The sequence below is a fragment of the Anoplopoma fimbria genome, chromosome 8, assembly GCF_027596085.1.
Source record: "Anoplopoma fimbria isolate UVic2021 breed Golden Eagle Sablefish chromosome 8, Afim_UVic_2022, whole genome shotgun sequence".
NCBI classification, from domain to species: domain Eukaryota; kingdom Metazoa; phylum Chordata; class Actinopteri; order Perciformes; family Anoplopomatidae; genus Anoplopoma; species Anoplopoma fimbria.
In genome coordinates, this window is record NC_072456.1 from 19,050,008 (window position 1) to 19,066,801 (window position 16,794).

Below are 16,794 nucleotides of genomic sequence, written 5' to 3' on the forward strand. Positions count from 1 at the left end.
CCAAATCCGTGGATCACAAATCAAGAAGCATGTCAGAGGGAAATATTCCATTTTAATCAAACTGAACAAATCATAAGCATTAGCATCTGTTCATGCTCATTTTTCATAAAAAAGCATAGTAAACCTGTATCAATATTTATGACGTTTCATATTGAAGTCAGCAAAAAATAAATACTGCAGCCTTTATCGTGGATATTATGCAGCTCTACTCTGAGCGTTTTAGACCTTTTTGAATTCTCATGCTCGGCCTGCTGTTAGCAAACAAAGAACACTGAACCATCTCATCTGTGTCCTCTACTGTGGTGTCAACTACTTGTGTGCTCAAAACACACACACACACAAACACACACACACACACACACACCATGGTGGCTGATTGAAATTCTATGGTGGAGGCATTATTACACGTTTGTATCCCTCCCCTTTCCCAGCACAGCCTCCTATAACTAATGGCTCAGTCAGGCCAGTCATAACAAATATCCAGCAAGATTCGTCATAATTGTGCATGTGTGTGCGTTTGTGTGTGTGTGTGCATGTGTGTTTGTAATTGTGCAACCTATCCCCCAGAATATATAGGGTCTTTAAGAAAGGGAAGGCAGCAAGGTGGGAAAGTAAGAACATAGAATAAATCAAGAATTCAAAATAAAGATAAAATAGGATGAAGGGAGAAATAAAGCAGATAAACAAATAAATGACTCGGTCAAATACTGTTTATTCCATAGTATGTGTCCTTTTCACCTCTCTGGCTGTATTAGGACATTATTGACCATCTTACAAATCAATCAGCATGATGACTTTATGGCAGCATTATATGATATTTGCATGTGTCAATTTGCTGAATAAGCCAAAAGTAGACATTTATGTTTCATTATTAAATCCACAGTTTCTCAACAGATTCGCCAGCAATTTTATCATGTTATATATTCAAACTATATCAAATTACACATACTATGATAGAGATTTTAATCCATATTGCCCAACCCTAGAGAATATTAGAGAAGAAGCGGGACAATACACCTGGGTCAATGTGTATCAGCATGTTCCTCTGCATGTGTCCACAGCTTGCAGCATGTAATTGGTGCATATTCAACTGAGGCATGGGTGCAGGCAGAGTGTCAGAGCTACAGTGAGCAACTTCACAACTCCCATGGCTCTGCAACAGATTAATAGTGGACTCTTGAGACGCTCACACAACTCAGTGCACACATTAATGCAGAAAGCCAATTCCTTGCATCCTCTTTATAATAGGCTGAAGGGTTATTTATTGTTCCTGCATTTTCAAAGGTGTGTGTTTGTGTGTACCTTCTTACAATATGTACGCTTCTGTTAAAGTAGAGGAATCTGAACACACCTTGGTAACGTATAATACACACACACACACATACGTAAAAGCCACCGGAGCCACTTGACGTTTTATACGCCACGCTGTTAGCCGCTCTTATAGCGTTCGTATTTAGTACTTGCTGCACATTAGCTCAACTCGATGAAATGAAGGCTGTCCCTGCGCTGTGTTAAAAGGGCCTATCGGACATAGATACAGTTATGAATCTATAATATGAGCACTCAGAAAAAGAGCCAGTGACTTGACAGTAATAGTGCGGCCTAAAGAGCCATTCCAGCAGGTAACAGTCCTCTTTGCCATCATCAGCTGTTGTTTCTTTCTTATTGGCCATTCACTGGGCCTTGCCTACACTCAACTATTTGATTTCCATCGTTCTTAACCGTCCACATAAATTGTCAGGAGCATTAAAGCTGTCCTCGACCGTTTCAGACAGAGCGGGCTGGAGGGGGAGAAGAGAGTGAGAGAGTGGGAGCTGGATACAGACAGCGAGGGGAGGGGACGGGGGTGAGGAGAGAGAATAAACAAAGTAAGTGTTTTGCCTTCCATCAGTCTCCCGCAGTACTCAGCTTTATGAGTCCCCCACTCCAAATGCCTCAGCCGCAGCCCCTTGCTGCCTGGCCATTGATTTTCATATTACACTCTTTTATGTATTTATTTATTTCATATATTTCTTTTTAAACATCATCGATGAGCAGCAGGAGGACAGACGGGGGGGGCCTCTGGCGATGTTAATTCTCAGTCTCAACCTCATCCTCCTCTCTGATGGCTTTAATGGAGGCTAAGGTGTCCCATGGGAACAGGCAACCTCGGCGACATGGGGAGGGGAGGTGAGGGAGGAAAGGGAGGGAGAAAAGAACAGGGTTGGTTAGAATGGAGAATTAGTGAAAAAGAGAGGCTTCTTTTGTCTAGTGTGACAGAGAAAGGCAAGAAAATCAGGCTATTATGGGGAAAGGTATGTCCAGCCTTTAAGAGGGGCTTTTACACTCAGATGGAGCTTCAGATACTCATATTAAGCGTAGCTCCAGACCCATAGTTGTTGTTTTGGGATGGAAGACATTTCCTGTAAACTGTGTCTCAGTTTTAGGCCTCTTGACAATTCTGACACAATACATATCTATAATTCCTGGCATCCTCCGGGACCCCCCCATCAGCTCTTGACCTGGGAATCATTCAGGATTTCCCAACAAACAGCCATATTACTGATGGCAGCTATTGGAGCGAGGGGGGGTGTATCACCGGGGCACCTGAAGGACACTCCCAGGAGGTGTGAAGGACAGGGAGTTTTGGCGTCAGGCTAATTTGACCGTGGGTGGCAGTGCTCACACGCTGAGTGGCAAGGTTACCTCTCCCGGCTCAGAGAGGAGACCCAGATTCAATTAGGGCTGGCCCCGATCTGCAGATCCTTTTAACACCGGGGGGGCCTTTCCCAACACCGCACACACATCTGACGGATAACACACACAGGAAACATAGTGTACACTCATGTGCATGCACATGCCTTTACATACAATAATACTTACCTATACACAATACATATGTTTGTATGATTATTTCTGGCTTCATCTATGGATTTCCATGACGATTCTGCATGTACTTTGAATACAAATCACATCCTACATTATATACATTATATTATCATAATGCAGGTTTCAATGGACTTTTGGAAAGTCTTCCTTGTTGTTGCATAGTAGGAGATTTGAGATTAAGGTACTCAGTGATAGAAAATACAAGATTTACAATAACATTATGGAAAGCAATGGGTGTATTTGGTGAATTTTCTACATTTTGCTTCTGTTCTATAGCTGACTTTAAAGTCTCAGATGTTTAGAGTTTCCTTAAATGCACTAACTAAGAGAGCATTTTCAAACGGCACATCTATGTGACAATAATGTACTTTTAAAACATAACTAAACGTAACTTTTAAAAATACTGATATAGCAGGCTAAATGTTCTTTGTTATAGATTACGATAAGCAGAAAAAGTCTGCGGAATTAGTAATGCATTCTATAAAAAGTGCTATAAGTTGCTTCTGTCTGGTCCGTGATGTCGTTTGCCACAGTAGCTGATCTGGTTACAGATTGGACCCAGTGAAGGAGGGTCTTCCTCTCCCCTTCATCTCACTCAGCTCTGTGTTCTGCTTTCTGATTAATGGCACCTGCTCATCATAATGCTATCTGCCGGAATCTGCATACCAACGATCCCAGACGCCTATCGATTCACCCCTCATCTTCCCCGCACACACCCTGGAGACTGATTCACATACACACACACACACACACACACACACACACACACACACACACACACACACACACACACACACACACACACACACACACACACACACACACACACACACCCTCTCATTCCCTCTCTCCCTCCCCCCGACCACTGTCATTATAAAAGTCAGCAGCTGCTGCATGCATTGATCATAAATCATAATTGCTTGTCCATTTTTCCCCACTTGTTTAATGTTGCTGTCAGGGACATTCGGAGGGAGAAAGGGGGGAGGCGGAGGAAAGAGAGTGGGGGGGGAAAAAAGGCCATGAGAAAGTTTACGGAGACGAAGAAAAAGAACCTGAAGGGGAAATAGAAAGGAAGAGTTGGAGAGAGAGGGTATGATGGTGAGAAAGAATAAATCTAGTAGAGTTTAAAACAGCTGGTGGTCATTAGAGGAACCGAGCTCAGGACACCTGCTTTCATATATTGGTTTTACCTCTTGAGAAAAATGTTGAAAGTGATTCTTTTCTTTAAGCTTTTGCAGATAACCCACTACCTTTTGAAAGTGTTGAAGCCCATTGCTCACTCAAAAAAATGTCCGCCAGTCATCTTGACTAAGGTCTTGTTTGTTGGCTGTAATTACACTAATGTCTCTGTTAAATTAAAGCACCTTTAAGTAGCATTTATTTTATAAAAACATGAATGCTTTTACAGTCCATTGGGGCAGCACACACATTTACACACTGTGCTTTCTTCAGTCTCAGACCTGACAGTGACAGACCTTTTACACCAGCCAACAATCTCTCCTAATGCTCAGACACAGACGAACAGCAAAAAATGGCAGACTGGAACCTAGTTTCAAGAGGAGATATACACAAGGGACCTCTTGCGTCCTATTTGTATCCCTGACTGAGTTAAGTTTCCTCCTCTGATGTGCCCTTGATGCCTCCACTTAATGCTGGTTTAAACAGCTTGGGTGAATGTATGCAGTATTCTTGTCCTGTAGTCCAAGGCCCGTGAAGGCAGACAGATAGAGAAAACAAGTTAAACCACTTTCCAGAAATGAACACAACATCTGTGACAGTCCCTTTGTGTGTCTCCTGCAGATAAACAGAGTTACAGAAGATGTTTTATTCGATCCTGGTTGGCCAGTGAGTCTGACTCCTGCACTCTGTTAGGACAATCTGACTAAAAGACACAAATGTATACACACAGACGATCATCTTTCATTGGACCAATTTTGAAGTAGTTACAGTATTACTTCTGATCTGTAAAGAAAAAAGACTGCGCTCATCTTCCTACATCCTTGATCTGCCGTCTCTATTCTTTCATCCATCTCGCTTCACATCGCCTGTGTAGTAGAAATGATAGATTGATGTGACTTAAATTCAGCAAAACTGCAATTGTACTAATAGATCAATCCCTATCCATGCTGCTCCTAAGCATATTGCTCCACCCCATTAGGGTGATACACTACACAGTGCTGGATCTCTGCTGCTGGTATTGTGCAAGCAGCGGCTTTATTGAGCACTCTGCTGACATCCAGCCCAGCATTTCTGCACCGCAAGGGGAAACTTTGGATGACATGTAAAAGCAAGGGGTTCGGTTGCGACACGCCTCCGTAATGGGATGGGAACAGGGGTGCACCAGAGAGAGGGTAGGGGGGGGTAGCTAACTGCAGGTATTGGGGGAGAGTGGTGGGCCGAGGGGGGGGGGGTGGTGTCTCTTCCAGGCTGCTTCCAAAGCAAATGGAATACAATCCAATTTCCTGTGATTCCATCAAGCCTCCGTCCTGGATGAAGGGGCATTAGGGAACGCTGAGAGGACAGGCCGCTGACCCCTCACATGAACATGCAAGAAGCATGTACACCGCACACACACACACACACACACACACACACACACACACACACACACACACACACACACACACACACACACACACACACACTGGCAAAATATTTCCTAACAAACATGCACCTTAACCGGCAACATACTGTATAACTTTTTTAAATATTCTTTTTGCCTCCCGACTCGCTGCGCTTTACGGCGTATAGTGTTTACTGGTGAATTATCAACCACTCATTCATAATTTTTCTGCTTGTGCTTGCTGAACGACTCACCGCAGATTAGCGCTCGCAGCAGATTAGGGCTTAAACCCCTTACACTTTAATTATAACTGTATGTATTTGTGTGCATCAAGGTCTTTTGCTTTGCCTGCGTTTTAAACATCTGTCACTGCGTGTGTGCGTGCGTGCGTGGCATCCCAAGGCATTTGATTTTTACAGAAAATGCCTAGACAGTAAAATGTTACACTCTTAGCTATTGCATCTCTCTCTGTCTCTCTGAATCATCGTGAGAGACAGACACAATGTCCTCGATACATCACAGGTTGCGACTTAACTCGCAGACAGACAGCATTGTTGTCTTGGGTTAACTACGGCACGCTTTCCACGCTGGTGGCGATTTGCATCTGTGCTCTGTGATCCACCCAGAGGGAATAGAAAGCTCTAATCCAATCAGCAGGTCCCCGAAGTGCTGCTCCTGAGAGAGAGAGACACATAACAATAGGATCACTCTGCACCGGGCCCAGCTAGAGAGGGAAGACAGGAAAAGGAAGAAGAAGAAGAAGGAAAGGAAAAGGCTAAAGATTTAGGAGAAGGCTGAATGGAAAAGAGAGAGAAGAGAAGAGGAGAGAAAGGAAGGACTGTAAAAAGAGAGAGGTGACTGTTGGAAAGGTAATGAAAGAGAAGAGACGAGGGAGGTGTGGTTTGGAGAAAGGGAGGTCAGAAGAGGAAGAGGAAGAATTGGATCAGAGTATAGGAAGGACATGAAAGTAACAAAAACAGGAAGGTGCATGAGAGGATCTGCTGTTGGAAGGGCAAAGGTGAAAAAAGACTAATGAATAATTTTGCCATAACAGTTTTAGTAATTTGGAGGTATTTTCCACCGCAGTGACATTTTACAGCTCCGAAGGAAATGTCACGGCGCCCGCTGGCTTTTAATCCGTCTCCGAGCATTTGAGACCGTTGTGTTTGGCTCAACTACTGCTCTGGTTCTGTGACCGAAGGCAACAGTTAGACCATTTATCATCATTATGAGGTGCAAAGACAGGCTGGAACAGTGATTAAGAACTGGATCTCCCGTGGATGATTCCTGTCATACATTGTCTTATTATACCCACACACACACACACACACACACACACACACACACACACACACACACACACACACACACACACACACACACACACACACACACACACACACACACACATATATATTTCCTCTTCGCTGTCTCCAATCTAAAGTTCTAACAAGAATTATATCTCCATCATTGACCCCTTGACCCAAGGTATTTTTAGCACCCACACCCACAAATCCACCTGCACACACACTCGCTGACCACTGTATTTCTGGTCACCCTCTGACACTCTTCTCTCCATTGGCCCTGAGTTGTTGTATGTCAGGGTCACATAGCCTCCATGGTTGATTCATTTAAAAGATAAGGCTGTAAATATAAAATGTTTTTCTTATTGTTAACAAATCACAACATGGATGACGTGAGCACATTTGTCCCGTATATACAAATCTAAATGTTTAGTTATATTTAACCGCAGCAGAGAATTGTCCCTAAAAAAAGCAAAATCCTTGAAAAAGTTTGCTAAAAACTACAGGGAGCAGCTCTTTTGGAAATATAAGCCAGTATAGGGAAGTCTAAAAGTTAAGCAGATGGACTAATGCTTCATTCATGTCATATTGTTAAGACAATCATAACGAGCAGCCAAGTGGAAAAACTGCTCACTTCAGCCTTTGAGTTGTAATTCGGAGTCAGCGATAACAACTATAATATCTCCCACTTGATGTCTAAGGTCCATTGTTAACACTCATAGAATAAATTATGTTAATTTAAATGACGCTACAGACTGTTTTTATCTACTTTCACTTGTTAACACACTTAAAGGTAACTAAGGGTAACAGGGTTCGTACGGTCATAAAAAAACTGGAAAAGTCATGCTCTTTTATTCTTATTTTCATACAGATGTTTCAGAGAATGTATGGTCTTAAAAATGTGGCACAAAGGCATGAAAACATCTTGCAAATGTATTGGTAAAAACGAATGAACACTGATTTAAATAAAACATGAACGATAGCTTAATCAACAGGATAATGGGAGTTTCTCCTGTTCTGCCCAATAGGCCCAAACTACTTAAATACAGCATAATGTATTGTAGTTTGTTTACAATAATAAAAAATATGGAATCAAAAGCCTGAATCTTTAAGACTCTTAGACCTTACACCTAGTTCCTACTGTGAGCACAACATGTGTCGTGGAGTAGCAGACATGAGGTTGAGATGTAGAGTACACTGGTTACACTGGTTACAGTGGTCCGTTGTTTTGTTATTCTATGAGTGTTAACAATGGACCTGATCAGAGCTGCAAGTCATCTGCAAGTTGAAAGATTTGATTTGCAGGTCACATGTTTCTCAAATCAATATCTCATCATCGCATAATTCGCATTTGGTACAATGAAAACATGGCACCATTTGTCCAAAGCCAACAAGTAGGAGGAGGTTGGTACTTTAGAAGCTGAAAGTTTCCCTGTTGACTCTTGGGGAAGTTTGAGCAAAATCATTTCTCTCACACTAAATGTTCAATGTATATTTTGTTTTATCTGATATTATTATTAAGACTTGTTTTGTGTTACAGGATAATGAAGGACAGACAGCGCTACATTATGGTAAGAAGGACCTTTTTATTCATCTTTATAGTCCAAGATGTTGTATAACTTTAAATATATAAGTTGGTACACAACTTGATAAGTGTATGTATGTTTATTTTTCACATGGTGAATATCTCATTTTGGAAAGAAACTCTTAACACCTATCGTCCCGTGACATCATTGTGTTGTCTGTGTACGAACTCTCTTTATTTACAGCAGCTTGTTTTTGGCTCTTTTTCAACATTAGTCTAACATTTGTCATCTCTCCCTCCTCTTCCTCCCACACGCTCTCCTCCATACCTCATCTTTATTTTCTACAGTTGTTTTTCACCCAGTTTCTCTTATTCCACTCTTATTGTATCATGCGAGTTGCATGTGTGTGTGTGTGTATGTTTGTGTGTGTCCTTTGGTATGTATGTGTGGATGCCTGTCTGGTTTTGTTGTGTGTGTGTGTGTGTGTGTGCGTGTGTGTGTGTGTGTGTGTGTGTGTGTGTGTGTGTGTGTGTGTGTGTGTGTGTGTGTGTGTGTGTGTGTGTGTGTGTGTGTGTGTGTGTGTGTGTGTGTGTGTGTGTGTGTGTGTGATAATCGGCAGGCCTCCCAGAGGAAATCAGCACTGGTCCTTAGACTCCCTGACCCTCTCATGCCCCAACACAAAAGTCCCAGAGGGGCGTTTCCTCTGTCCTCTGGGTGTGTGGGTGTGTGTGTGGGTGGGTGTGTGTGTGGCTGCACCATCTGTCCCTCAGCTTGGTGGCGTTGGTGTGGGCATGTTGCATCACCCGTTGGTGATCTGCACACACAAACACACTCGGTAAAGGAAGCCCCGAGGATGGGGCATAAAAAGATGACTAATAAACATAAGCGATGAACTCCAAGAGACAAATAGCAGAGAATGAAAATTCATTCCCACCTCTCTTTGCACAGGGCCACAGTGGCTGGCAAGTGATTAATTGAGGGTTTACTGCTCACCATAAATTGTTCTCCTCCTCTACGGCTCCCCCGAGGGCCAGCCACTTTTTACAGCTCAAGGCCCAGGCAAGACACCCGCCACGCGCCCACACACACACACACACACACACACACACACACACACACACACACACACACACACACACACACACACACACACACACACACACACCACTGGCTAAATAAAATGCTGTTTAGAGCAACAAAAGGAAGACTGCAAGCGTGGCTAGAAAAATTTGTTAGTCTGATTGTAGTGTTTGATACTCGCACACCTCGTGCTATTCATAGACACAACTTGAGCATGCACACACACACTTGCTCACACACTTGCGTGCATTCCGATGTATCATCATATCTCATGCACACAGCCAGCCAGCCACCCTGGGCTTGAGGTTAAGAGGCCTGGCTGTCAATCACCGTGGCTGCTGACATCAGCGATCATGGCGCGGCACAGAGTCCGCTCTTTAAGAGGAGCGAGCGATTGACACCGACGGAGGAGAGCACTCAGAACAAGAGAGGAAGAGAGAGAGGGTGGGTGGGGGGGTGAGGTGCCAGAGGGGCGAGAGGTGCATCGGGAATGCAGAGACATGCTAACTGGGTTAAAAAAGAGCATGCCTCCCCCACTTCCTCCCCCTTATACAGAGAGAGAGAAGACCCTTTTAGTGGGGCACAAATTGCCAATGGGGCAGAAATGAAGTGTTTGAGAGAACCACAGGTCCAGGCCGGTGTCAGTGCTGGGCCTGCAGATTGGCTTTTCATTTACTGCAGCACTGTGCATACTGTACTTCACTACAGTTTGTAGAAGAAAGGGATGAGGCACGTTTACTCCAAATTGGTCCACAGCATCATAACAGTCTGTAATGAGCAGCAGTGATCCATCAAATTCCCAATTCTGAGATTTTTCAAGTTGAGAATAAATGTAAACGTTGATGTTTAGCAGGATTAACATTTACCATGTTCGTCATCTTAGCTAAGCGGGTAAGCATGCTAACATTTGCTAATTAGCACTTCAAATAAATTGAGCTCATAAACCAAAGTACTGGGCACATTGAAATTGTGACCTAATGAATGAAGTCAGTAAAATACAAAGTTCTATGGATTCATCCTCAGGGGAACATGAATGTCTACCGAATTTCATCGCAATCCATCCATAGGTTTTGAGATATTTCAGTCTGGACCAAATCGGTGGATCGACCAACAGACGTACATTGCCACCCATACATTTTATTTTTAGCTTGTCTTCTTCTACTATGTCTCTTGTGTGCACTTTACTCTACGCTGTTGTAAGTCTGCAAATTTCCCCGCTGCGGGACTAATAAAGGATTATCTTATCTTATCTTATCTTATACAGCCATACAGATGCTAGCATGGCTAAAAAAAGCTAAATGCCTTGCAGAAAGTGTACATGAATGTTTGCTTTGTATCCTTTTTCTTATAGCTCCTCAATCATTTTTCTCTCTTCTTTTCATAGCATCGGCGTGTGAGTTTGCCGACATCGTGGAGCTCCTGCTGAACGCCGGAGCCGACCCGTCCATCAAAGACATGGAGGGCTCTCTCCCTGAGGAGGTCACCGAATCCAGCGCCATCTCCTCTCTCCTGCGTCAGTACACGGCTCCCAAAGGCTAGAGGGCTCATCTTCCAGCACGTCTCATCGCTGCTCCAGTCATTCACTACTCCATCTTCCTTCATCCCTGAAGAGACTCTGTTCATCCCCAGCAGTTAGTTTACCCAGATTGCTGATAGAGTTTTATTTTGTTTTATTTTCAAATACTTGAGGTGAGTTTGATTTCGTTGGCTTAGCTCTTTGGAACTACGGGGTTTAAACATTAGCCCTTCTATTTGATAAGACATATGAAACGAAGAACACCACATGTATTTTCCTCTAGATATTGTATATTAACTTTATATGCCCAGTAGGGTTGAATGAAATGACAATTACTGCGAGCCCTGGTGAAGATTTTGCTATACTGTAGTAATACCTTAAATATCTTGACCAGTGCAGGCAATGTTGTACATCAATGAGGACTGTTTATTGGCAATATTGGACAGGATTTGTGCATCAATGTGATGAAATATCTGTATTTGTCAGGTATTTAAGTCAATGGACGAACCAAAAACAGACATTCCCATCCACTTATTTAATCTGTAAACGGTATGAAATTCCCCAAATATTCATACTCTAATAAAATATGTTATACATATCTCCCACTTATACTGTCCAGGCCTGACGATCAGCCAGGCCTTTTAGTCGGGGTCAGCCCTCTTTGACCTTTTGTTCATGATTCAGTTGTTACGTTCAAGGAATGCTTTAATCATTTGTCATATGTCACATTAAAGTCTTCAACAAATACTTTCCCTCTGACTTGTTCTCTGCTTGTTAGATAAGTTACAATCGGCATCGGATAGTAATCTGGTACGCTTTATCGTATTTATAGTTCAAACACACACTGCAATATAGAGTGTATACTACTGCAGTCCTTGTTCAAGTAAAAGCTTAACTGACATTTCACCTTAGTGAGCACCAAGCCATACATTATCCATTCAGATTAAACTAACTGAGCTTTTCAATTATGTACCTTTATAGCAAATACAGTTTGGAAACATAGATACTTTATGATACGCTTTATCAGAATAAACTAACATTTGTGTTAGAGTTTAAATTATTTATAAAATGGATAAGTTACACAAAACATCCCCCTTGAAGCAAAGACAGAAAAAAAAAGAAAACAGTAGAAAACTTTCTGGGTATCACACAGAAGACACCACCCACCAGGACCAGTACATGCAATTAAAGGTAGCAATAATAAAAGTCCAGAGAGAGAAAATAAACATGAAAAGATCATTATCACATCACCAACAACAACTTGACCGTGCTTTAAGTCCAACTATGTGGTATGCCACAATACAAATGAGCACCAATATGAGTCCAATGAAACCTCATTTATTTATCCTTTCTGTAATAAAATGCTGTCAAAACCAATGATAACACACTGCTGGAAATCATACTGCCAACTATTTGTGTGACACATGAATGAAACAAGCCTAAATGGAAATACTTAATGTGCAGTCATGATACACAGCACACTATTGTTTAAATCAATAAAGCTTTAATCCACCCTCACCCCAACTGGCCCATCTTAGTCGTCCTCACAGCAAACGCACGACTTACTGTTCATACAACACGGGACTCTACAACCTGCCTCTGTAGTATTATGTCATATAGGAGAGTGCTGGATGTTCTCCAAAAATAACCAACACATGGTCTGAGTCCAAATCTGCTTTATTCGTCCTCAAGCCCCTCTGATCAGCACATTCTCTCTGCCTCAGCTCAGCACACACACACACACACACACACACACACACACACACACACACACACACACACACACACACACACACACACACACACACACACACACACACACACACACTTACCCAGATGAGAATACTCTAAATCTGGATGCTGCATCTTAACTACAGCTTCACAAAGATGCAAATGAACATTTTGTACACAACAGCAGGGACAAAGCCTAATCCTTTACTCCCTAACACACTCACTGACTCCACGCTCGCCCTCATCCCCCAGTGTTTTACTTAACAGGAAATCTGCCTCGACACAAGGCGTTAGATAACCGCTTCAACATGTCTGGTCGTAGCCTGTCAGTCACTCACGGATCTATGACAGCAGCAGACAGTCTGCTCGGCATTGGTAGTCATCGCCAGGGGCAGCACTTCAAATTCAATTTTTGTCTTGACAGCTGTTGTACAGTGCTTGTGGTGAATTGAGATGCAAGTGCGCCGTGCTATACATGAGGTGAATTAAAATGTCTCCACATGATGTCTGTATCTGCATCCATCTACTGTCCATCCATCCTTCACAAATCACACGGAAGAAGACGGCCAAGCCTTTTTTTGATTTTTCAAAAGTCTCATCATTCACTTTTACGTACTCCAGCCTTCCTCAATGACATTTTCTGCCTCTCCCTTCATGAATTTTGAGGAGGAACAGTGCATGAGTTGAGGGGAAAGCTTTTGCGTATTCCACCTGAGTCTGAGACACGGTGCGCTACAATCCCACAAAGAGACGACCAGTGACCATCTTGTTGTTATGAATTCCGTCCACATCCAGCCATTAGGCTGCTGGTGTATCTCTAAAGCCTGTTTGGGGCCCGATGTTGTCTCCGCATTGCTTCCTAAACCCCGTTACACTGGCTAGAGGTAAGAGAGGGTGACGGCAGTCGTGCTTCACCCCCCCGGCTCGTCTGCAAGACTCTGACACTAAGCCCATTATGCTTCCATTATGGGGCTTCAATTTCCCTCTGAGCTCTTCACTTCTGACACTGCAGCTCCCTCCCTCTCTAAACCGCAGACTCACACACCCCCCCAAGGCCCAATATTGGTCAGCCGTTCTGAATATTTATGCATTTTTCAGAGGTGAAAAGTAATAAGCTTCAATTTTTCAAGCAGTAAACTTAGGTACAGTTTTGAGGTACCGGTACTTTGCTTGAGTGCTTTCATACTTTTACTGCACTATATCTTTGAATGAAATTCGGATGGGCATTTTATTCCTCAACAGTTCTTTACGGTGTCCTGAAAATGCATCAACATGTTGAATAGGCATATTGTTCCTTTAAATATTAAATTAATTATCTAGGAGATGATGACTACATGTTTCATCACTGTCTATAAGTGGGGCCACATTCCCCCGACAATGGCCACTTATGGTCAAAACGTAGCGTCAAGTTACATCCTTATTAAACAAAAGAAGAGCAGGGAATAAGTGTGTAAATGTGCATGAGTGTTCTAGTTATGATCAGGTTTTTGGAGTAACCCTTTTGTATTTTGCAAATCCAAATCTATTTCCTGGTTTCAGAAACCTTTATCCTAGTTTTGAGAAACCTGGATACGCCAGTTGGAGTGCCCAAATAGTATACAATGGCATGTATACACAGGTTTCTGACATTTTCTGCCATGTAGGGAGGTACAACTTTAACTCAAGTTAGTGTAAGAGGAAATATGGTACAGTATGTAATGTAATGATGATCAACAAGCTGAAGTAAAAGGAAAGTCTGACCTCAGTAATGCAATGCATGTCATAAATTATATTGTCACTCTTCTTTACCATTACCAGTGATCAGATGTAGACTCTAAATCTAAAAGATGTTGAATTAACCCTCAGTCTGTGAAGAAATGAGTGGCTGAGATGTTTAGAAATCAAGACACACGTGCAGGCAGACGATCGGAAAACCTGGTTACTGACAGAATAATGTGTTCAGGGATATTAATAACCAGGTTTAATGTAAACGGCAAATCCCCGATATAATCAAAACCAGAATGGGACTCATAACTGAGATACTAATGTGCATGTAAACGCATTAATTCAGACGCCAGAGGAGAGTAATTTGTTTTTTTTGTCGGGGAACCTGTGATATATTTGTGGATGTGTGTGCACCTCTTTAACAATTCCTCCTGAGGGACTCCTCCATCTCTCCTCCTTACCACTCTCATCACTCCCCCTTTTTCCTCTTTCTCTCACCGTCATTCTGCACACTCCCTTCTTCTACCTCTCCACTCCTTTCTCTCCCCTGTAAAAGCAATACCATGTCGTTGCTTTGGCCAGCTCTTAATGCAACCCTTTGCCCCCCAAACCTCCCCTCCCTGAGCAAACATGGCTTGGAACCCAACAGTAAGCAGAAATCCCTCTGCTGCTTAAACACTTCCCACTAATATCAGAGGCTCATTCACTGGTGTCCAAGTGTATATATGTGTGTGTGTGTGTGTGTGTGTGTGTGTGTGTGTGTGTGTGTGTGTGTGTGTGTGTGTGTGTGTGTGTGTGTGTGTGTGTGTGTGTGTGTGTGTGTGTGTGTGTGTGTGTGTGTGTGTGTGTGTGTGTGTGTGTGTGTGTGCGTGTGCGTGTCTCCAAGGCTCAGCTCTAAAGCTTTATGTGTAGTTTATGGTGATGAACAAGCGTTTCTGTTATCCACCAACACCAACATGAGGACCTGCGCTTTCAGACTTCAGATAAGCCAACAGTCATTTTACAATCTCTCACAGCATCTGCGTTGCAATCATAAACATAAACCACAAGAGAACTACAACTGGAGACCGTAGCCTTCAATACAAAAAATATATTATCCTCATGTCAGTATTTATCATAATTTCCTTGGGGTTATGAACCATCCTCCTTTGGTTACCTCTCATCTAGTCGATATGTGCAGCAGGATAATTATTGAGCGGAAAAAGGCCCAGTTTCACATTAAAACAGCATTGAGCTCACAACCTTGAGGGTGTCATTGAGAGGCCTCCGTTTGACTCCAGTCCCTCTTTAAGAGTCACTCCGTCATCCTGCGGATCATTGTTCACTGCAGGCCCACATGAAGTCGTTTGGGGAGAAAAATGTCCTGTCTTGATGCTGCGAGATTGACTTTCGGGCCAAAACAAATCCTCTCTATTTTGCATGTTAATTTATTCCCTTTTGCCTCAGTCGAGAAAAAAAAAACTGTTTCCTTCAGGAAGTTTGTAATAAAAGCCTTGCGATCGATGATAATGGCATTTGTGCTTGTGTTTGTCATCTTCGCAAAAGCAACAGTGGTGGAGTTCCCGCAGATTTATTTGTATACTAGTGCTGTAAGTGGCGTGTAAATTATCCTAACTGTCTGTGTGGCTTTTTATCTTTGTAAGGCGGTACTATTAGAGCCTATCCATTAATGCCCATAGCCCAGCCAATCAATGCTTAAATAAAAATCAGCTCAATTTGTGGCGTTTTATGCAAACGTGCAAACTCCAACCAGGCTGACTCTTTGCTTTTTGTTTTTATAATGTAACAGGAATAGCTAAAACACAAAGGAATCGATAACACTTAAGTTTGGGTTACGTTGGCCTGCTCTCAGACAAGTGCTGCACATTGCTGCATACAAATGAGTTTCATACAGATGTTCACTGTGGTGTAATTTCATTATAATTCTATACATAGTTAGCCAACACCATAGTTATTAGGGAATAAATCCACTGTAACCTGAGAGGTTTTAGTAATGCAGCAACGGCTACTAAGAACGTTAGCCGAAGGCGGAGCAGCCACAAAACACACACACACACACACACACACACACACACACACACACACACACACACACACACACACACACACACACACACACACACACACACACAAACGTACATGGTCAGGGACATAGCTACAAATGAGGACACAGAGGTCATTTCCCCTGTATTGGTTCTGGAAATTGTGGGGTTTGAGAATTATTTTTTATTTTGTTTTTTTATTATTAATATTTGGGTATTTTATGCCTTTCACAGAAAGCCAACATTAGAAAGCTGGCAGGATGTAAGGAGAGAGAGGGACGAGGAATAATATGCAACAAAGGCTGCCGGATAGACACTGAGAGTAACATTGTGGTTCATGGTCAAGTCCTTACCTCCTTTTCCACCTGTTCGCCAGCGGTGTGTTTTTTAAGGCTGGTTCAGATAATTCTAGCTAGCGATGTGACTTTAGGGATGACAACGTCTTTTGTTGGCCCATTTC

The 16,794-nt window shown here is 42.6% G+C and overlaps 1 protein-coding gene across 1 annotated transcript in view; it reads left to right on the forward strand.

The window, feature by feature from the left end:
- Positions 1–11,589, forward strand: part of acbd6 (acyl-CoA binding domain containing 6) — a 28,705-nt gene extending 17,116 nt beyond the window's left edge. Inside the window, 2 exon segments of the mRNA XM_054603205.1 lie at positions 8,276–8,306; positions 10,726–11,589. Coding sequence (XP_054459180.1) covers positions 8,276–8,306; positions 10,726–10,880 — 186 coding nt within the window. The 3' untranslated portion in view covers positions 10,881–11,589.
- The last annotated feature ends 5,205 nt before the right edge of the window (positions 11,590–16,794 follow it).